Raw genomic sequence first — 22718 nt, 5'->3', positions numbered from 1 at the left:
GGAATGGGTGGGGTGTGTGTGGGGGGGTGGTAGACGGGGCTGAATAAAGGGTTAAGCACGCATGAGTAGGGGTAAAGTAGGCCACAACAATAATGGGGAGGAGGGGAGGCGTGCACTTTCACTGTACGCCGGGATTAAGGCATACGTGTGCTGAATGTGTGTGTGTGTGTGTGTGTAAGGTGGATGGATGTTGTTTTGGGGCAAACGCTCCCCTCGGGAGGTGTACTGGAGGGTGGAGGGGTATCAGGATGGATGTAGAGTCAAAGGTCGACTCCTGCTCCTCCTCGCTGGAAATAATTAGCTTTTGCGGCACTGTACCCCATTACACACACACACACACACACACACACACACACACACACACACACACACATACGCGCGCGTTGACAAACAGATTGCTTGTCCAGCTCGAAAACCCCCTAGAGTTGTTACAGTCACCGCTTATGTAATAGGGTTGAATGAACAAAACAAAAACAAGCCGCGGTGTCATTAGTTCATAGTACGGAAAAGCGGGCCAAGATGTGCGTCTTACACTCACAAACACACACACACAGCCAAAAGCAGACACACACTGTCTGACATCTAGACACAGTGTGGCGGGGTCGGCCTGGCCCGTAAGCTGTTTAATATGGGAAGGAAGCTGAACACACATCTCCCCAGCTGCGTGCTGAGATTTCGATCTCTGCGAGGACGCACCCTTTAAAAACACATACGCCCCCATAAACACTCATAGACAAACACACCGTACACACACAAATATTGTGCTCCAGTGCAATCTAGGATTTTCCTCACACTTTCGCAGCTTTCATAATGACAAAATACATCAAATCATACGTCAGTAAAAAGTCTTCCGAAGCTGCTCAGTAATTACAGGTACACAGAAAAATGCAACTAAAATCCATTAGCGAGGGTAAAAGTAATGGCGGCGCAATTACTTCCACTCCGGTAAATAAACACATCTCCGCCGGGATCGCCGCGTTCCCGTCAGAAGTTGTGAGCTGTGTTTAGTGGAAACCTCGTGGCCCGGGCCTGCCACGCTAAGACAAACAGCCGTGATGAGAAGAGCATGCAGGCGCTGGAGACGCCGTAATTAACACATGGCCTCAATCACGCATCCTGAATACATTTTCACTCTGACTCACTCCTGCTTTTGACGGCCTATATCTCCCTTCACCCCAATCATTTCCCCACCAGCTCTCTCTCTCTCTCTCTCTCACAAACATCTATCCTCCCGCCTCCGCATACATACAGACAGACAGAATCTCACACAACAAGCAGAGTGGAACCACCCACACATGCAGCGAGCAGACACCTACATGTGCTCACACGGTGACACAATCTCTTATGCCCCCTGAATTTATACCAGGATCTTGTTAAAGCCATGGCAACCGCATCCCCTATCCAGCAGCCTTCAATCCATCTGTGTGTATGTGTGTGTGATACAGATGCAATCTACACTATTACATCGTCGGGGTTCGAGCTGGTGGCCTTGGTAACGGAGCTGAACGTCAAATGTGGGTCACATTCGTTTGACACAAAACCGGAGAAGGTAGGAGGTGATAACTCAGTGCTCTCTGTAGGGATGAATGCTCATTTATTTGTGCTCCATAAACCCTGACTTTTCTTCAATGGCTTTTTAATAGAAACACTCCTTTCATTTTTTGTTTTTCAGTCAAAATACATTTAGAGTGCTAAAAGTCAGAATTTAAATGAATGGGGCGCCAATCAGCTGGCTCTTGGATATAAATCCTTCAGCTGCCTCAAGGCCGCCTGACCACTTCACCTCTCCTTCTACTACACACACCTCACCACCTCCACCTCCACCAAAACAAATACACTTCCCACTACAATCTCACCTGCAGTGTGCGCTCCGCCTCGTGCACTTCGGCGACCTCGAGAAAATTCCATTTCGGCACACGCACACACTCATCCCCATCAATCTCCTCGCCGCCGCCTCTACCCATAAACCTTTAACCTTTAAGTCCAACTCCAAGTTGCCTTGAAGCTCTCTCCATCATCCCACCGCCACCTCCTACACCAACCCCCCCTTCATCTTCCCAGAGGAAGCGGATCCCGCTCCAATTAAGCAAGCATTCCTCACATGCTTTCAGGAGGCTTGAAAGTACTTTTTCTCCTCCTCTCTCTTTAACTTTTGTTTATATGCACGGCTGCCTCTGCTGATGTAAATTGTTGTAAGAGAGTTGGGGTGAATGATCACAGGTTTCGGGCCATTAACACGGGGCAAAGACAAAATCATTAACTTAAGTATTAAAGCACAGTGTTTTGGTTCAGAGTGTGGAAAAGTTGCGTTTCCCACAGAGGTCTTTGAATACATTTAGATAAATGATATGCAATGAGCAGTGGAGCCTGGCCAACTGTGGTGACAGACACAGAGTAGCTCTGGCACTTTTAGCGAGATTACGTCCGTATCGTAAAAATAAGCAACATGAATCAAACATGAAGCTGCTGCTATGCTTTGTATTCCAAACCGCACATCAGCAAAATGTAAAACTGAAACAAGATTATAATAAATCAAAGGGTAAAAGATCAGCATATACAGTTCTAGCTGGCTTAATATTTAGCTTTAAAGGTGCAGTGTGGAGGATTTGGTAGCATCTAGCGGTGTGGTTGCAGATTGCAACCAACTAAAACTTCTCTCGTAGGACGAAAACAAGGAAACACAAATGGCCCTATCTAGTGTATCTATGTATTTGTCAGTTCTGGGCTACTGTAGAAATATGACGGAGCATTTAGAAGAAGACGTTTCAGTTGGTTGCAATCTGCAACCTCAACACTATTGCCGCCAAATCTTACATACTGCACCTTTAAGTAAATGTCAGTCATTCAGTTGGCAGATTTAAAATGGAATTTTAAACTAAATACTATAAAATAACAATTCATATATCAACAATGATATTGTAGGTGTGACTATACAATAAAGTATGTTGCACTTTTGATAAAATCACAAAGCTGATTAGCATTATAAACCGAACTTTGACCAACCAATCACACACATCTCTCTTCTTCTAAACTGCCAATCATGTTTCAGGTCCCTCACCTGTCTTGAAGATCTCGTAGCGCAGAGAGAAGCCCGCCCCCTGGTGGGCGTAGTCCGATACAAATCGGATCTGGAGGGAGGCTCCGGATGAGATGATTGGCGCCGGGGCGATGTTGCTGCAGTGTCGACCCAGAACGTCGGCATTCTCCGAAGTCCCGTCGCGGATCTCGATGAAGTCATACCTGAAGAGAAATAACAAAGAAAGATGGTTATTTCCTGTTGCTTTAAAGAAACGTTTCCCTGCAGAAAACAATCTTCAGTTGGGCTTATTAATGCAGCAGGAAGGAATTAAGAGAGGTGAAGAGATAAAAGGAGAGCGGCGGAGCGGTGGGGAGATAAACATAGATAGATAGTTATGGGGTTATGCAACAAGCTAAGCTAATAAAAACCAGACAGGTGTTCCCATCAGAGTTCAGCCTCAGGACAGAATACACAGTGTCCATGCGAAGCATTCAGGAACACAACATTAAGACACAAGTAAATATATCTGCCACAGACCTGGCTCTCAGTCAAAGCTCCTCCACCTTACTTGTGCTCTTTCCCCTCAGCTGCATTCAATAAATTTAGCTCTTACAACCCCATTGTTGCTCGGGACAACGGGCTCAGATCCCTTTTACATCAGCTCGGGGCGAGCAATCCCTCAAATCACTGAATGTTGGATCACAAGGAAAGAAGACGGAGGGAGGGACTGTGATTCAAACAGAAACGTACTCAGAGGGCGAAGATGCATTCAAACAGACGGCTGGATGGATTCATTAATAAGAAGCGTAAAAATAGACAGTCATGAAAAAGTAAAGAGGCGAGGGCTTAGAGAGAGGAAAGGTGACGGCGTTGGCCAAGAAGAATTAGCATAGATAAACACGAATTGCTTCCACATGCTTGAGCCCTCAGCTCATTATAACCTTTGACTAGCCGACTGACCCCGAACGATGAAAGCAAATTCTTAACTGTCAGGTCAGTGTGTGTTTATGGGAGTAGAGCCCACCTGGCTGATCCAGAATTAGCTCATAGTGCCGTGTGTCATCCCTCTAACATTATTAGAAACATGCAGCAGCACAGTCACACACAGAGTATGCATAACATGACACGGCTGCCGGGTCAAATATAGGTTTATATACCCATATAAATACAGAATAAGACGGAAAGGAGAGATTAAAGTGGCAGTAGGCAGAATATTTTTGGCATCATTGGGCTTAAATTCCATCTCTATCAGTATGTTTAAATAGCTACTACAGCCCTGTAAGTGCTCCACCATGCTGTTTATAGAGAAAGTTTCAATGTCACTATTTACTCGACAACATCCTGAGGCCTCAGACGGGCGACTGCTGCACAATGCAAACTGTCATTTGCTATAAAACACAGTGTGCATTACCTCCAATAATTGATACCGTAGCTCTGTTGATATGATTAAGCAAGGAGCAGCCCATGCTTGCCAGCTGACAGGAGAACCGCCGGCTTTTTTAAAAGGTAATAATTTGGGGTTGTGACAATATTGGAAGGTGTGGAAAACTCCTTAATTTCTGTTTGTTGCCATCTCAGTGCTTAAGTACTGTTTTAACTGAATTCGACTTGCCAAACGGGCAATCATACTAGAAGTAAACTTCACTTTTCTACCTCTTTTTGTAAGCATGTGTTTACATTTTTGGCTAAATATGCATGTTATTGTATTTCAAGTTGCGCAACCGTGAAACATTTCCTTGTAATTTTTGGTCTCCGTAATATTCATCCCTGCTTCTCTCTCTCTCTACATTCCTATCAAGTGTCTCTTCACCCCCCCCATATTGTGATTTCCTGCGTAACTAACTGCATCGCCACAGGAGCCCGCAGCTACACCGAGCTCGCCCTCCCATCACACACACTCGTCTCAATTAGTTCACATGACGAAGCCGTCAAAAAGACAACAGGGCCGCTGTTGTCTCACTAATTACTGTGATGGGCGCTTTGATGCCGAAGAAGCATCACCGACGTCTCTGCAGCCACTTTTTAAACAGGAAACAGTTTTTTTTGTTCTCTACTACTTCCTCAAACTGAAAAGTCTCCAGTAAAGCCGAGAGGCACCAATCAACACTAGGCTGTGTTCCTTTATGACATCTAAAGCGGCTTTTGTGCCGCGACTTGGAATAAAGCGTGGATTAAGTAGAGTCGGTAAGCCTCTTTTTTGGCTATCTCCTTCCTGCAGTGTTTCTGATTCCTACACAGAGCATTCAAACTAAGACTGCTGATGGGGGGATAATCCCAACCACATTAATGTGGGTCAGAGTGGCGCATGTACAGGTGAGGATCTGGTTGTGAAAACGCTGCAATGAGCCTGTAATATCACCACAACATTGTCACCACCGTGGAACTAAAAAAGTAGGAAATGTTCTGGCATGTTTTGGCATCAGAAATATGTTTAGGAAAACACCAATATTTGGTGGGTGTGATGAGGGTGTCATCAGGGATGGAGGGGTCTAATGAAAGGTGGTTTCCAGTTGGATTATGGGAATAGAGTGCTGCAGGGTATTTTTGTAGGCCAACAAGGAAGGTAGCATCGACCTGGGTTCCCTTGACAAAAAGCCAATGGGATTCTTCCATTGGCTTTTGGATTATTGCGGAAAATAAACTCTACTTACACGTTTTGTTCAGCAAGATAATCTCCACAAATGAACACCACTTTTATGATTTTTGAAGCAATCGCCAGAAGTAAAAAGCTAACGTCAGGCTATAAACGACCACTTTTGCATGAGACCACAGACCTTATTCCAGGCATCTAACTAAAAAAAAACACTGACCTCAAGATCAGGGAACTGAAAGTGCTAAAATGACTAACTCATTTCCCGGTTTTAGGACTCATTCCTGCAGCACTCTATTGCTGGATCCATCATTTTTGACTAAAGGTCCGGATCTATCTGCCTCTGCTGCGGCGATGCTGCCTGTTCTTTCTCCCTTGAGGCCCTCAACTGTATGGAAGTGCAATACTAAAATCGCTGGAGTGCTCTTTCACCAATTCACATTATATCTGCGCACCAGCATGGAAGAACACGTGAATTATTCAAAGACAGATGTCATTCCTCCACGTGTTTGTGCTGTCTTATTGTAAAAGTTCCAGTGTTAGCAGTGTTTAAGTATGTGACGGTTGAGGCTGAGGCAAATCTGCACCAAAGTAGGCCTGAAGAGCACAGAAGTCCAACTCTCTTATACATGTCTTGGTTGTAATCCCGCATTACAGAGGCGATCGCGGCGGCTTTAGCTGCGAGCTCCCACGGTGAGCCTGTAAGAGCCACCGCGGCTATCCCTAAGCACGCCTGCTTAGGGCTGTAACTGACACATGCTCGGGGAAAACACACACACCGTGCCAACAAACACACTCATGGGCGGACGCGTACAGATGTGGACAAACGCGGTGCGTGCGCGCACACACACTCAGCGAGTATCGCCAACGCCGAGGATAAAAGAGCTGAGAGCCTAATTAGGTTTTAATTGATTCTGGAGTGGGCCTCTATCCTTCTCTCTCTCTGTCTCGCTCTCTCCTGTCGTGGATTAGCGTCAGTGAGTGAGTGTTCCTCAGATGTGATTATTGACCTGTTCGCTCAGCCTCTCCCCAGGCTCTGATGAATACATGCATGAGGGCCTGACGTGTGAGAGTCTGTCTGTCTCTCTCGAAACGCACGCATTCCACGACACACATACATAAATCACTCGCACACGTGAAGACACATTAGCGTCGCATACCACTCACACGCATGTTCACGCAGCCCAGATTCCATTCGTTTTTTTTTGGATTCAAACCACGCCCATGTCTGACACCATCCATCCCCCCATTCCCAGCTCTCTGTCTGTCTGTCTGGCGCTCTGTCTGGGTCTGTCTGACCCAGACCTGTGTTTAGGGAGCCATTACGGGGCACCAGTTTCACAACCCCTCTTCCTCATGTCGCCCGTAGAGAATAGCTGGAGCAGAGGGAGAAGGGTTAAGGAAACTAAAAACCCTTAAGGGCCTAGTAATCCTGCACCAGTCCAGACATGCCTCCTCTTCCTCTGCTCTCATATATCACTCCGCCAAAACAACTAATTGCCTTTCACACCTTTGCTGTTTGTCGAGGACTAGGGATGTCCCCTGCAGGCATCGGCACCTCGCCACAGAGAAACAGCAGTACATACACGTCGCATGTATATTTATAGGTCTGGTCACTATCTGTGCATCTTTTCATCATCAAAGGAGTTCTCATTTACCTGTCTGCAAAAAAAGCTTGCGTTTCATTTAGCTCCATCTACATAAAATACATAAAGCATTACACACATTACACAAAAGATTAACACGTAATCTGCTGTGGGCGCGTCACGGTTCGTCTCGTTTATTTTGTTCATGCCTATAAAAGAGCAACAGCTGTTTCGGCAAACCAAACTTGGCGGCGCTCAGACACTTGAGGCCTCCGGTTGAAATGATTTTTCCCTCTCTCGCTCCATTGTGTGTGTGTGTTTTTTTCCCCCCCTGTTTTCCACTCCTCGGAGCCTCCCGATCGGGTAAACAATGAAGAAAAGAAACGTCTGTCGCTTCTTTTCTTCTCCCTCTCGGTGATGTACAGAAGCAGAAATTAAGTGAGGCGGAGGGTGTACAGTAGACACACACACATCTACGTACACACACACACACCACCACCCACTCCTCCCGCCCTCGATGGGGACTCTAATAAACCATAAGTGCCTCTGAAATATTAACTAGATACTGCGAGTGAAATCCCTGCAGATCCGCGAGGCCTGCCATCTTCAATCTAGCCCCAAAAACAAACAGCACTCCTCCTCCTCTTCCTCGTCTCCTCCCGCCTCACCTCCCTCTCCCGCTGTCCGTCACTGGCTCATACTTACACATGACTGAGGCCAAACCGCTGACCACAGGCCGTCTGGGCTCGGCCCCGGACCTTCTAGTGCAGCATCGATCTGAAACATCAGACTGTAACTGCTGTCTGAGCTGAAGCCGTGACCCCGCCGCCCCCGCTGGATGCATTTTAAATCCACCTCTATCAACATGTATTCAAGATGATGGTTGCAACTCATCCAGACACTATTCAGACCTTCCAGTCCACTTTGCGTATATGTATTTGGACTGTAGAGCTTTACACAAAGCTGGTTGATAATTTTTTTTTATATTTAAAGCAGCAGTAGGCAGTATATTTTTGGCATCATTGGGCAAAAATCCCATAATAACCTTTCAGCATATTGCAATTCAAGTGTTCTGAGAGAGACTTCTGCACCTCCTCATGGCTCTGTTTTCAGGCTTTAGAAAATCTAACTTGTGACGGGAGACTATGGCCAATCACAGGTCATTTCAGAGAGAGAGTGTTCCTATTGGCTGCTCATTCAACGGAGGCAGCTGTCAATCACTTGCAAACTCTGAACAAAAGGTCAAACTAGGCAGCGCTGATCAAATATGAGTCAATATTCAGTTACTGTAATGCCTATTTCTGGCCTCAAATGTGTTCAGAAACATCTTGTAGTGTACTGTTTAGCTGTAAAATGAGAAAGTTTGCTTCCGGCGGGTGGGCGGTGCTTGGTATTTCCTCAACTGATCTCATCATGGTCACAAACTTTCTCATTTTACAGCTAAACAGTACACTACAAGATGTTTCTGAGAACATTTGAGGCCAGAAATAGGCATTACAGTAACAGAATATTGATTCATATTTGATCAGCGCTGCCTAGTTTGACCTTTTGATCGGAGTTCACGAGTGATTGACAGCTGCTCAGAGACGGCGAGGCTCCAGCTCGGCTCTGATTGGTTGTTTTCCTCCGGTCTGTGAAATCTTGCAGATGCCTTTAGGAGCACATTAGGATGCAGAGGCACATCATTTTTCTCTTCCGTCTCATGTACTACTGTCAGGACATAGTGACCGTTTTATATATTTTTGTAATCATATTTGCTCCAACTCGCCTCCTCCAGCTTTAATCATACTTATTATATCATCATTACAGCGCTGACAACTGTAATAGTCATGACCGCTGGACGGCGATGACCATGATCTTGTCCTAAACGCCGGCAAAGTGCCAGATATTGACGAATCCGAACCTGAACAACTCCCTTTAGTCGCGACCTCTGGCAACTCATCTGTCTCTCCTTTCATCCTTAACCATCACCCTCCTCCTCTTCACCTCCTTCTCTCTCATCCGTGTCCCCCGGCCATTGCTGATCATCTATCGATTTCCCATTACAAGTGGAATACAGACATTGATCCCACACCTCTCTGCGCCCCCTTTGGGTATTGGAAAGAGGGTGATATCATGCGCGCACACACACACAGGAGAGTCGTTGCTATGTGTTGGTGCTGGTGAGCAGGCATGTGACAGGCCAAAGGGATTTGCAGCTCCATGTGTGTATAAAGTTATATCTTGCCACCTCAGGCTGCAGTCGATAACAAATAACCAAATAAAAGTGAGAAAATAAAAACCACAAAGGTGGAAGAAATGGATCTTCTGGAATGACTACAGCTTTACGGCGTCTTGTGTGCGCATCTGTATGTTTAATTCAAGTGTGTAAAAATAAAACACTTGGTCCTCGGGGCTAGAGGAGAGAATGAAAGAACAAAAAGGGAGGATAGATCAAGAGAGAGGGAGGGAGGAAGATGAGAACAGTTCAGCTGCTGGTATATCACCAGGTAGCATCCTGGGGCTCGGTGATGGCAGATTGCATTAGAGATATGGGCCTGATATTTCATCTAGCCTTTATTACATTTAGTTCACATCAATCGGCTGGCAACCTGGAGGTAAGAGCTATTTGGCACGCGGCCGGACTCCCCCTGAAATGAAATCCTGAATTAAAGTGCCACCTCAGACACGGAGCGCCTGCATAGGGCTGCCGATTTGATTGCTGCAGTGGAGGCGTGGTTTGGCTGCGTTACATCGTCTGTGCTGACTGTTTGAACCCACTGAGGGGAAATCACCAGCTGGCCAGGGATATTAGCCAGGGTTCAGACCCCTTTGCGTGGGCTGACCAAGCACTTTTCTGGGTTTTATAAGGGGCCTAAAGTGCCCAAGGGGGAATATGATGGCTCATGAGCGTTCTCTTACGCAGACAGGTTGCATGCTAAGCGTATAAACATATGTCCATATATTATGAGCATGATATCGTATTTTTTCCTTTTCTGCAATCAGCAGTCCAGACCACACAGCTCTGCGTCATTCAGGTAACACACAGCTCTGCTTCTCTGCGCTGCCGGTCTCTCTAAATCCCAGCTGTCACGCACATTTCCAGCCTTGACCAAGATGGTGGGCCCCTCCACCTCTGCAGCCCTCCGGCTCCCCGCGCCCTAACCCTCGCCGAGGATCCGTGAAAACATGCAAAAATCGACTCTGCTCGCTCACACTGCCGTGCCTAATCATACAGGCAAAAAAAAAAAGAAAAAGGAAGCAGCCCGTAACAGCGCTACAGGGCTCGGATCAATCCGGGTAAAAAGCATAGCACAGGACGGAGAGAGCAGGGATATCGAGCCGTACTTTGGCTTTTTCCACTTATTCCTGCGCCCCCAAAGGGAAATGCTTCCTCCATGAAACACAGAAGGGCAAACACATTAGTGCTAGAGGTTATGCATAAATAAATGTTGGCGTGATCCGCCTTGAAAACGGGGGTCATCGCAAGGAGGCTTGGAGGATGGATGGATGGATGGAGGGGAGAGCGAAAGCGGAGCTACAAACTCACTTACATGCTTGCAGAGTTACTCACACGGAGACGCCTTTTTCACCACCCACGCTCGCTGACACACATGCACACACTCATACGTACAAGGGAGATTGAGTGGGAGTGTGTGTTAGAGGGCAGGCCAAGGCCTCAGCCCCTCCAGGCGATTGTAAAAAAAACCATCCCAATAAAACCGTGTGTGGAGAAAAAGAGGAGGCATTTCAGTTTCTCTTCCTCCTCCCTCGGCCTCCTACTGCCCTGCACGCCTTGGGCTGTGAGAAACTGCTTGACACACTGCTTATCAACAGCTGAGCCGCTCCTCTCTTCTGCCACTACGACGGGGAAGTCCACACCGCTACTGTGTAAAGGCTTTATTACCGAGAAACATATTGCGAGGGAGATATAATTATGCAACATTTTTTGCTTTTTGACAGAAGCGACAGAAACCTGGAGACACAAAGCCGACACGTCAAAATAACGCTTCCCAGCCTCGACAATCGTTACAAAACCCTTTCACCATTGATGTCATCATGAAAGTTGCTTTCTCCAGGCCAGACGAAAGTGCTTTGTCAGGGAACAATGCAAAAAAAACACCCATCTGGGATTATTAATTCTTCAATTTAAGAGAGAAAGGAGAGTCGTAATTGCAGAGACTACACTGATAAACCTCATCTGTGTTCACTTTAAAACCCCAAAAGTCTCAAAGTGGGTGAGTTGTGTAACATTCTCCCGACTCCGTTGTATAAAAGTGGATTAAACAGTGGAGACCGTGACTTCTTCCTCTGAGGTCAAAGACAATAGAAGAGCATATGATTCACATTATTCATGTCTCTGAGAAAGGAAACTGACCAACGCAGTCATATCCAGACACACAGCTGGCCTTCATCCTCTTCTTCTTCTCTGTTTATCCTCTCTCTGCCTCAAACTACAACTACATCATGACTCCTTTTCTTTCATCCTGTTTGGCCCTTCGGCATGAAAAAAATAGTTCCAAGCTGAATAAAACCAAAATATCTTTTGGCAAAATGTATTACATCAGCAGTTTAACCAGTGGAAGAAGCACATGGCCTTTGAATCATTCTTTCCATTCGGTCTTTGCTCATCTGTATTCACCGCTGTGCGAAATGAGATGTGGAAACTAAAAACATTTTGTTGAGGTTACTGACGTGCCCTTGAGCAAGGAATTTAAGCCAGTAATTGCCTTTAAAAAAAAAGGCAAACGCTAAAAGTCTGCGGCCGCACTGGGCAGGGACTGGGTGTAATGGTGTGAATGCAAAAAGGGACGGCGCTGAAGGATCTAATGTGCTCGCCATTCTCTCCATAAATAATTATTTCGCACAAAAAGAAAAACCACAGTCGGCCTAATGGCCTGCGTTCTGCAGAGAGCCTGTGCTAAAATATCCGTTGCAATTGACCTGTTGTGGTCAAAATGTGGAAAATGTTTCAACAACTTTGGGAATCACGCCAAACCGCCGGCAGTAAATTATAATAGTAGGAAATTACTTGTTTGAGATGAAAATGCTTTTTGCAGCGTACTAATGAAAATGTCAACACAAATCATCATTCAGCCAGAATAATAATACACCATTATTGGTTTCAGACGTCACCGTGACATGACTCCTTTTCCCCCCTTCGTCTTACTTGCAGTCCAGCCGCTCGATCTCAAAGTGCGGGTTGAAGTTGAGGACGATGCGCTGCGAGGGCTCCGGCGCCGTGATGATCCAGTGGCAGTTCTGGTGAGGCGGGTACTCCAGAGGGTAACCGGGGGAGGTGATGTAACCGGCCTCGCTGGCATCGAAGACGCCTCCGCACTCTGGCGCTGTGGGAGAGAGGGTGCAGAGTTAATGATTGTAAAACAGACAAAAATACATGAACAATACAGTATGTTTTTATTTGAAACATACATTTTGACATCTGTCAAAACCCATTTAAATCCCCCAGCAAAAAAGGCACACTCCCTATAAGAGATGCTCCTTCATTCACTTTTCTCTGTATGAAGATGTGATGAGCAACAAATGAACTGTAAAACAAAGAAAAGCAATTTAGGCCGTCAGTTAGGAGGAAATTGGAAATAAAAAACCACTTCTCCATTGTGGATTCTCAATGCGAGCCACATGGGTAAGCTATTAAAACAATAAAAGATCATCAATGCTGCATTTAGTGAGTGCGCACACACACACACACACACACACACACATATATAGAGAGCCTTTTCCACCCTCTTCCACACCCAGGCTCTTATCTCTCCAGTTCCCCCGTCGGGAGCGTTCACCAAGTGTAATTGTTGCTCCGGCAAGCCAATCTGCAAACATTAGGACACATTCCCTGATCCTATCACGCTCTCCCAGGAACAATAGCCTGCCAATGGCATCGCTCGGCAGGCTTAGACAGGAAGTGACACGCAGACGGCCTGTCTAGCGAGGGGTTCTGGGGGGTCACCCCGACTCTGTAATGAGAAGCTCACGCGGCAACAAAAGGCCCTATTCTCTGCTCAGCTACGGCGGTGCTCGCGCTTTGCGTTATCTCCCATAAACACGCTAAACACATAAACTCACATACAAAAGAAACATGTATTTTGCATGCACACACCCAATGGGACACCACACACGCAGCACAATGGTTCTTTTATTACTCTTGCATTGCAATAGATTTGCAGGCATTATTATTCTTTACGGAGGCAAAGGCGCAACGTGTTCTCCATGACAACAGCGGGAGGGTGTTTTAGCTCTATGTCTGCATGTGTGTGGTTGCCGGTGCACCAGGGGGATCTCTAAATGTAATGAACTTTGTGATATTGAACTCAAAGGGACGACTGTTTTCTTAATATCGCAGCTGAAGCGCGTCGGAAAAAATAAGGGAAAACAACATCCAGACGGCGGAAGGAAGGGAAACTGCTATATCAGACAACAAACTAAAGCTCATGGTATGCCGCCATTAACAATACGCTGCCAAATGGTGGGCTTAACCACTCAGCCAGCTGAGATGCATCTATTCTTGACATAAATGGGTTGATATTCTCGCCTGTTTCTTTCAAAATTTTCTGTGAAAGCATCAATAAAGGAAGCGGAAAAGAAAGAAGAAAAAAAAAAAAAAAACAGCACCAAAGGCTTGAAGTGTAATAGACCCTTCAAGTGTTGACATTTCCACCGCCTATTGTGCTTAAAAGGCACACTTAAGATTCTCTGACATTTGATAGAGCTGCGATGGCTTCCTTACTTTGTTGCTGGAGAGGAGCGATGCCCACGCTCGCACACACACACACACACACACACCAGGCGCACACAGCTGCCGGTGATTTTTCGCGCGAGTGCACGACTCCAGCCGCCCACCATGCACACACACACACACACACACGCACGCACAAGCTGTTACACAAACACACAAGTTCAGCTGCGTGTGCACATATGAAGGCACGTATGGGGATGCGTGCTTAAACGCACACCCACGCTTTTACACACACACACACACAGTCGCTGCTTCAAACGGCCACCCACGCACGCACAAATCCAAATACATACAGAGGGCCTGTCAATCATAGAGGCCGACAGAGGTGGGAAAAACAGCTAACTGAAAAATTTCAAAAAGATAGCAGGGATAGCAAAGAATGACAGAGACAGACACACACACACAGACATCTCTTTATCTGCTGTGCAGACAGACAGCTATTGTTGGGAAGCCTATGGAGGGAACGGTGTGCAGGAGGCTATCAGCACGCGGAGCCTCGGCAGATTAAGCCGTTTGGGGGAGAATCCTGCAGCCTCGACACTTTTCCCCTGAGCTGCCCATTCAGTGGCCTCCAAGAAGGATGAAGAGGAGGAGGTGGAGGCGAGAAGGAGTGGGAAAGGGAAGGAGGAGGGGGGGAAAAGGATTACAGCGGGGAGGAAAAATGGAGGAGGCGAAGGAGAGGATGAAAGAGAAGGGTGGATTGAAGAGGAGGAGAGACAGTGAGGCGACGGATAAAAGATGGATTGAGGAGGAAGGGGGGGAAGATTGATCGGACGAGGGAGGAGGGCGAAGGCGGTGGGTGGGGTTGATGTACGATGGGCGGGTGCGAGGCACTAGGTGGGAAGAGCGAGGAAGAGAGGAGACGAAGTGACAGCCGGAGAGGGAGGGAGAGAGGGAGGCGACAAAAGGTGATGAGGAAGGAGAAATACGGAGGGTGAGGAAGAGAGTGAGGGAAGAGATGGAGCGAAGGGACTGTGTGTGTGTGTGTGTGTGTGTGTGTGTGTGTGTGCGGCGCAGAGAGCCTGACGAGCCTCATTAAGACATGCCTGCTATCCAGCGGCTCCCTGTAGACACTGACCCCACTGGGAAACCTCTGTCAGTCAGCTCACACACACACACACTAGCACTGGCAGCATGTGTGTTTGAGTGTGTGTGTGTGTGTGCGTGGGTTGGTGTGTGTTTGTTTGCTGCTGCTAAGAAAAAAAATAAAGAATGATGGGGATGCAGCAGCAATATATCTGCACTAAATGAACCGCCGTGAGAAGACAGATGTGTGTATTTTTGTCCTAATTGCTTGAATATCCCTGGCAATTAGTTAGTACAAAATATATGCATATGACGCGTGTGTGTGTGTGTGTGTGTTTCACTGTTAAGCAGAGTGTGTCGGTGAGAACAGAACTTGTGGTGTTGGATGAGTAACACAGGGGAAGCACTCAGGAGCTGCCAGCGAGCTTCATGAATTACACTGTCTCTTCTACTAGAGGAGCCAATCTGTCTACACACACAAGCACCACATATGTTTCTACCATGCGGGGACCGAGCATCTATTAGGCTTTTATGAGGACTATGTCCCCACTATGTGTGTACACTGTATTGTAAGAGCGAGAGTGTATTTGCAAAAGTGTGTTTTTCATTATTATTCAGAGTATTGTGTGGAAATGCAGCAGAAATACTATAAATATATATGTGTGTGTGTGTGTGTCACATCACTTGTTTTCAGTGTAGACTGTGTCAATGAAATGAATGTTAAGTAAAATCAGTGTGTGCACACTTTCTAGTCACACCAGATCAAGTCAAACCCAGAGACGTCTTTGTACCCGCTGTGTCTTTATCTTCATTATCTGGGAAAATGTGCATATGTCTGCACACACACACACACACACACACAAGCACCACATGTTTCTACCATGCGGGGACCAGGCATTTATTAGGCTTTATGAGGACTATGTCCCCACTATGTGTGTACACTGTATGTAAGAGCGAAAGTGTATTTGCAAAAGTGTGTTTTTCATTGTTATTCCGAGTATTGTGTGGAAATGCAGCAGAAATACTATAAATATATGTCACATCATTTGTTTCCAGCGTAGATTGTGTCAATGAAATGAATGTTAAGTCAAATCTGCACATTTTCAAGTCGCTCCAGATCAAGTCAAACCCAGAGACGTCTTTGTACCCGCTGTGCCTTTATCTTCATTATCTCGGAAAATGTGCATATGTCTGCATGTCTTTGCTCACGTTCTGTTCTGTGTGTGTGTGTGTGTGTGTGTGTGTGTGTGTGTACGTGCACGCCCGCGCTCTCATTTCTATTAGCCGCCTTATCGGGAGAAGTATGGCGTCACGCTCTGGGATAAGCTGCGAGTGTGAGGAGAGGCGCTGATAAATCCCTCCATCATTCCTAGTGTCTCTCGCCCCTCCCACCCTCCCTCGCCTCCCCCCGCCCCGCCCCCCCACCTTAATTAAAAAGTGCTATCGCCCAGAGTGAGGGAATGAGAGGGGAGAGTGGGCAGCACTCATCCATTCAGTCAAGAGCAGGGGTTGTCTCTCTGACTGCTTTTAATCTCACCCATTCCACACTAGACTGGACCCAAGGAGAGGGAGAGGATGAGGAGGAAGGGGCGAAGAAGAAGAGATTCACTTTCATTGGTGCTTGAACACCTTTATGCTGAGGTAGAATGACGGTGCTTCAGGGGATAGAGGCGGTGGTATATGAGCGGTATTAATAGCAGTTAATGAAAAATCCTCACTGATATACGATTGAATATCATCAAGATGTGGGTTTCTAAACTTTCTGGGAGACTTTTTTTTAACTTGATGGGGGGTACATTAAGTAAAAAACTAAATAAACAACAACAAAACCCTAAAAATATATGAATGCTACTTCAAAAGTGGACATTACACCCTTGCTAGTGAGCTAAATGTCTTCTCGTATGCATTTCTATCTATATATTTGCCCCCTTTTAGTCAATTTGTCGACTAATCGGTCGTTTTGGTCTCAGTCGACTAAGATTTCTTTACCCGATTTGTCGTTTTTTATGCTTTTTTCATGACTTATTTCCAAGAAACTTATGAGCACATCTCTGGTAAACACAAGATTTAAGTGGTGCTTTTGTGGAGAAACTCTGTCGATTAAATCAACTAATCGATTAGTCGACAAAATTGTATGTTAGTCAACTAAGACATTTTTTGGTCGAGGACAGACCTAATATTTACATATATAGATATTTGCGACAATCTGTACAAAAGCTGTCCATTCACTCTCACAAAATAATATGTATTGATGCTTTAGATTGATTCAACATATTCTGTTATCTACCAGAATAGATAAAAATTGAGCAAACATCAATCAGCCCAGACATGCAACATGCCTTTTTGTTAAACAGTGTTAAATGTGTTTAAGGGAGGATTTTTTTTTCTTTTAAGACTTAACAAAGGCTACATCAAAGGCAGATTATATCCCCCAAATTCTCTTTTCCTCTCTCTGCCTCCCTTTTCTTTCTCTCTTCCTCCTCCTCCCTCCCTAACAGGATAAGTGCCCCATGCTAATCAGCTAAATGCACGGTTGCTGGCCATCGTGATCAATGGTTCAATGGATCAATCGAGTAAACAGATGGTTGCTGGTTGCCTGCAGGAAGGGGGGTAATGGAGGAGGCCTAATCCTAAACACTACCTGACTGACTACAGTATCATATCTCTTCCTCCCTTGGAGCGCTCTTTTGTCTAAAAACCTGCACAGCCGAAGCACTTCTTTTTCACAAAAGATTTCCCTGTGTAACGAGTGGAGACGGCTGAGCCCACATCAGCCGCGGAGAGCTGTGAAGAATTGCTGCGAGAGTCTTGGAGATTTGTTGCCGCCCTCTACCCCCCACCTTACAGGATGTTACCTTTCAGTGGAACTGACTGCTTATAAAAAAAACCTTTCTGGGGGAGAATTGCAGTTCTTACAATCTCTCAGCAGTTTCTTTTAATTCACACTTGTACCCTTTCCTCTTTAACCCTGCTTGTGAATTACAGTAAATTTCAAACGCTTTGCCTCTTGACAATGCTAACCCCCCTCCAGCTCCCATCTAAACCCGTCCCTGAGCACCCGTTAAGACCCCCCTGTGCGGCTAATGCGGCAGAGTGAAAGACCCAGCTCTGTTTTATTTATGGGGGTCTTGTTTTTAATTTCACCCCGAGCGCGGCAGGGCTGTTCCAGGGCTTTTTTTTGCGTCAGCCTGTGACTCTCATACCTGACTGGTATTGAACGGGGCCGCTCGGTTTGTCTTTGGCTATGAATGCTAATAGGTGACCTTGTTTTCGCAGCTGATACCTCTGAGAGCTGGGGCAGATTAAAACACAGAGAAAATGCAAAGAATTGCAGGGCAGGGTTTGCGGAGAGGAGAGAAAAGGCGAAGGAATAAAACAAATAGAGGACGATAAAAAAGACCAACAAAGAAGATAAAAAAAAGTCCATTCAGCCAGGAGCTAACATTTGGAAAAAGAAATGATTAAAAGAATAGGAAGAAGTCAATACGAAAAGGTGGAGAGGATGCACAGCCGCCCACTCAATAAACATGCAAATGAGCTGCTTAATGGCCTGAATATTAATGCTTGTGGTAAGAAGTAATTGATGTACATGTCACCGAGTCAAACTATTGTGATTACAGTACAAGTGGAGTGGAGGTCTCTATATCTCGGATATATAAAGATCGCAGCAAATACAGTAGGTGTTGAGACATGAAAATGGGACCTTTTCTACAAGGCACCAGCAGAGAACAGCTGGCCACAACTGGAAACGTCCAATCTTTCATGGGTCCTTTTACACCACGTAAGATTTCTACACGTACGCTTCAGTCTTGCATCTACTTGACATGTACCAAGTGGCTCAAACCAGATGGAATCCATCATTAAAAGCAGGAATGTGACTTTTGGTAACAGTGTGTGTTTTTAATGGTAGACACACTTCACCTCTTACCACACTTTAACCATGTCGCACCAGACGAGTGTCACTTCATAAACCGATCTGTTCCCTCTAAGTCCGGTGACCCCTGCACGCTTTGATGTTGCCCTTTTCCTCTCTCACTCTGTTTGATGCACAATCCACCCCCCGCCCCACGCTTCCTCGTTCCCTTCTGTTCCTTCACATTAAGACCCGGTGGATGCCGGCGCTCACTTTCTCTATGCCTTTAGGTATAGCTTTTTGCATCTGCCCCTCCATTCTTCTCTGTCTTTCTGTCCCCCTCTCACATCTCTCTCTCTCTGAACCTCCCCGTTCTTGTCTCCGTTCTGTTCCCCCCTTCAGTCTCTCTTTCCCTCTGGCATCTGTGTGTAATGTGGCTCTTGAGGGGAGCATAGAGGCAGGGACATGCGGTGCAGTGTCTTGGCAGGGGGAAGAGAGAGAGAGTGGTGGTGGTGGTGGTGGAGGTGGAGAGAGTGGGGGGGGATAGCTTCTTGCTTGCCTGATGGCTGCCAAGAGGCCCACATCTGTGTCTGATCAAGGGGGGTACACAGGCAGCCAGTAAAACACGCACACAGAAACTCAGATGGGGTGACTGTCCTATTTCAAACAAGTAGCCACAACAAGAGGCAGAGGAGCCAGTATGAAGGGAACAGAGCCTGGCTTCCTTTAGAGACATGGCCAGCAGGGTGGTGTAGTAAAGGCTTCAACACTCATCATGGATCATGAAAGCAACTACAGCACTCTAAAAAAACTATTATTCTGACTAATCAACTCATTATGATAGGGAAAGATAACTGTGTCATCAATCAAATTGTGTGAATGTCCCTTGTGCGTATAAAATCCACCACATGCATCCACATTAAAACATAAAGCTGTGACACCCCGGAGTCAAACCACCGTAAAACCAACAGGAATACCAGAGTGGCCATGTGTCATCCCACCAGCGCGTGGCGTCACTTAGAATAGATAGAGAATAGAAAGCTTTATAGTCATTGTATTAAATACAATGAGATTGCAACTTCTGGTCAGTGCTTTAAAACAACTACTTGACAAGACTAAACAAGGCAGATAGGTAAAACACACACACACAGTTATAATAAGACAAATAAAACAGGTAAAGTAAGATGTAATAAATAAATAGAAAATGAAGTGTTACACTATAAGTATAAATATAAAAATAGATGTAATGCAAACAGAGGTAATTGCACTTGTAAAATAGGTAGATGGGTAGATGTAATAAATAAAATGTACACAAAGTTGCACTTGAGGTGTATATTGCATCAAGGATATACTTCTTTGTGTGGCAAAACACACAAACCATCACCCTGCTCATTTTCTGGTGACATAATGGAGCAACGACTCCTTCTTATCATGATCTGATCATGTCTCCAGATGGAACAGGGTGCTCCCTGGTGTTAAATCCACATTTAATGAGGCTCCCAAATAAATCTGGAGCCGTTTGGTGCTCGAGCTTTTGTCGTTTTCTGTGCGTTATGGAGAGAATTAGCCCTTCTTAAGTGCCTTAAAGCAAAGGATCTGCACAGAAGACCCCAAGGAGTATACCAGGAGGTAATGAAGGAGAGGAGCCTCGTGGTGGCTGATGAAGATTATAATGGTGATGATTACAGTCCTATTAGTGGAATCATACTGGTGACAGTGTCGCTTTTACGCACGGGTGTCTTGGACACCATGCGGATGTCTAAAATAGCAGGTAATAGTCTGGACCCACGCCTCAAACCTGTCTCCATCCGGATGTGAGAGATCATTTTAATTACACCGGTTTGTTTATTTCCCTTGATGAATAATTCAATCGGATAGAAAAACTCTGTGTAAACAATGAATTTCCAAAAAGGTTCATGCATATAATCAGCTCATTCCCAGCCCAGTGAGAAGATGGTAGGTATATAGGAGTCTATCAGCTCCCAGTCGAGCTGATGGGACACACAACTGTTTTCATGATCTTCTAAATATTTCATGAAAGCATCCCAAGTTCTTTAGTTGGAGATGTGTAACAGCTGGCTTTGGCACACTTTCATTTAAAAAGTCATCTGTGATTCTGATGGAACTCACACACATTAAGCCTATATATACATATAAACCATGAGCCTTTCTCAATGTCTCCCATAATTACGCAAAAAGAAATATCCATTTGGGTGTCACACAATGGCTTTACCATGCCAGGCTATTGAATTAACATGAACCACATGACAAGAATCTCTTGGGAAAGCAGCAGATTCATCTAATGTGATGTTTAGACTGATTTAGATTTTTTTTTTTTCCCCATTTGAGTGTTTTCTGGTGGCGTGCGTCAAAACCCAAAGAAGTCTACTAAAAACTCACCCTCTTCTCCTCCTCTGACTCCCAACGCCAGATGACACATTGCCATTAAAAATCCAATCAGCGATGACTCAAAATCCATCTTGGATGATGAAGAAACTCGCTCAGTTTATAGTGTTTTCCACAGTCTGGAGAAGAGGAAACGCTGCAAAAAAAAATCCACACCCCTGTATAGCACCAGGCAGCAGTCAAAAAAGCAATAATCCCGTTTATTAAACCATGGTTGGAGGGGAACTATATGCCAACTACATGTCTTTGAAGAAATTCACAGATTTTTCTATTTAAGTCCATTTATAAACAGAGCCACTCAACCTCATCCACAAAAAAAAAAAAAAAAAATAGTGACCAAAAACAAACTCCTGGATCGATTTAGTGCTGTGCGCTCCGCAGCTTGGAGAGGCTGGTGCGCTCCAGAGACGCGCCAGAGACAGAGCGGCTCCAAGGTGCGCCGAACGTTGCGCACGCGAGGGTTCCAGAACGCTGAATGGCTTCTCGAACGCTGGATGGCTTCTCGAACGCTGGAGTCCACAGTGAGAGAGACTCTCTCAGAAAGCGCCGGCAAGTCCACAGAATAAGAAATAAGACGTGTGCGCTCTAGCTCTCCAAAAAAGAAAGAAGAGCGCTCATGTCCGTGTGCCACCTCCTTGCAGCACCGCTCCTCTCTCCTCCTGTCTCTCTGTGTCTCTCTCTGGTAGCGGCGGCTCCGTTACTGCCTGATGACACCGGACCGGTAAGTGTGTCCACAGTCTGGGAGGTGTGTGTGTGTGTGTGTGAGAATGATTTTGAGCTGAGCAGCTATCGCGTTACAGCCACGACGCCTCGACTCCGCCCACCTCCAGTAGAGAGAGAGAGCACACATGCACGCGCCCAACTCTCTCTCCCTCTCTCTCTCTTTCTCTCTCTCTCTCTCTGTGTGAAGATACCACAGATATGAAGCACCCCACAGATAAGACCCAGATAAGACACATATTGTGATTGGAAAAAAAAAAGACTAAATAATCTGGGCCTTTAAGTTAGATCATTGTTGCCTTGTTTGAAAGTATTAATGCTGGACCGTTGAGCTTCTAGCTGGGATGCACATTAAACACCAGGATCCAAGAGCCAGTTAACCATTTATGCAGAGAGGTTAATGGGTGCAGGTTGAAGGATGGATAAGGGATGATGAAGATATGGATGTTGATGATGATTTTTCTGCACAATAAACAAATTAAATCAATATATTACCATGCTTACCACAATTAGTGACAAAAAAATAAGAGGTACGTAGTAATCTTATGTTATTAATGCATCGACTTCTTAAGGGTGAAAGACTTTAACATTCTCCATCCGGTACTCAATCTGATTTTAGCTCACAGGTAAGTGGCCTATATTACACCCGCTCCAAAACAGTACCAGGATTGGGTTGGAAGCAACAGTGATGGTAAACCAGGGTGCACAACTTCTCCTAAAGGCTGTTTTCAAAGGAACAGAGGAGGAGGAGGAGGAGGAGGAGAAAACCCCCAGAGAGAGTGAGG

The 22718-nt window shown here is 45.7% G+C and overlaps 1 protein-coding gene and 1 long non-coding RNA gene across 3 annotated transcripts in view; one reads left to right on the top strand and one right to left on the bottom strand.

Moving 5' to 3' along the window:
• nrp2a (neuropilin 2a) overlaps nucleotides 1–22131 on the bottom strand; it is a 56601-nt gene extending 34470 nt beyond the window's left edge. For both annotated transcript variants that reach the window (XM_037761825.1, XM_037761826.1), the window contains exons 1-3: nucleotides 21208–22131; nucleotides 12345–12522; nucleotides 3059–3240 (exon numbers count right to left, since the gene is read on the bottom strand). In XM_037761825.1, coding sequence (XP_037617753.1) covers nucleotides 3059–3240; nucleotides 12345–12522; nucleotides 21208–21286 — 439 coding nt within the window. In that variant the 5' untranslated portion in view covers nucleotides 21287–22131. The remainder of the gene's footprint in view (nucleotides 1–3058; nucleotides 3241–12344; nucleotides 12523–21207) is intronic.
• Nucleotides 21795–22420, top strand: LOC119483598. Its single transcript, XR_005205749.1, has 2 exons — nucleotides 21795–21934; nucleotides 22124–22420. It is a non-coding gene; the product is annotated as an uncharacterized LOC119483598 (long non-coding RNA).
• Nucleotides 22421–22718: the final 298 nt, after the last annotated feature.

Source organism: Sebastes umbrosus, chromosome 24 (genome assembly GCF_015220745.1).
Source record: "Sebastes umbrosus isolate fSebUmb1 chromosome 24, fSebUmb1.pri, whole genome shotgun sequence".
In the NCBI taxonomy this organism is placed as follows: domain Eukaryota; kingdom Metazoa; phylum Chordata; class Actinopteri; order Perciformes; family Sebastidae; genus Sebastes; species Sebastes umbrosus.
This window is presented reverse-complemented; position numbering and strand designations above follow the sequence as displayed.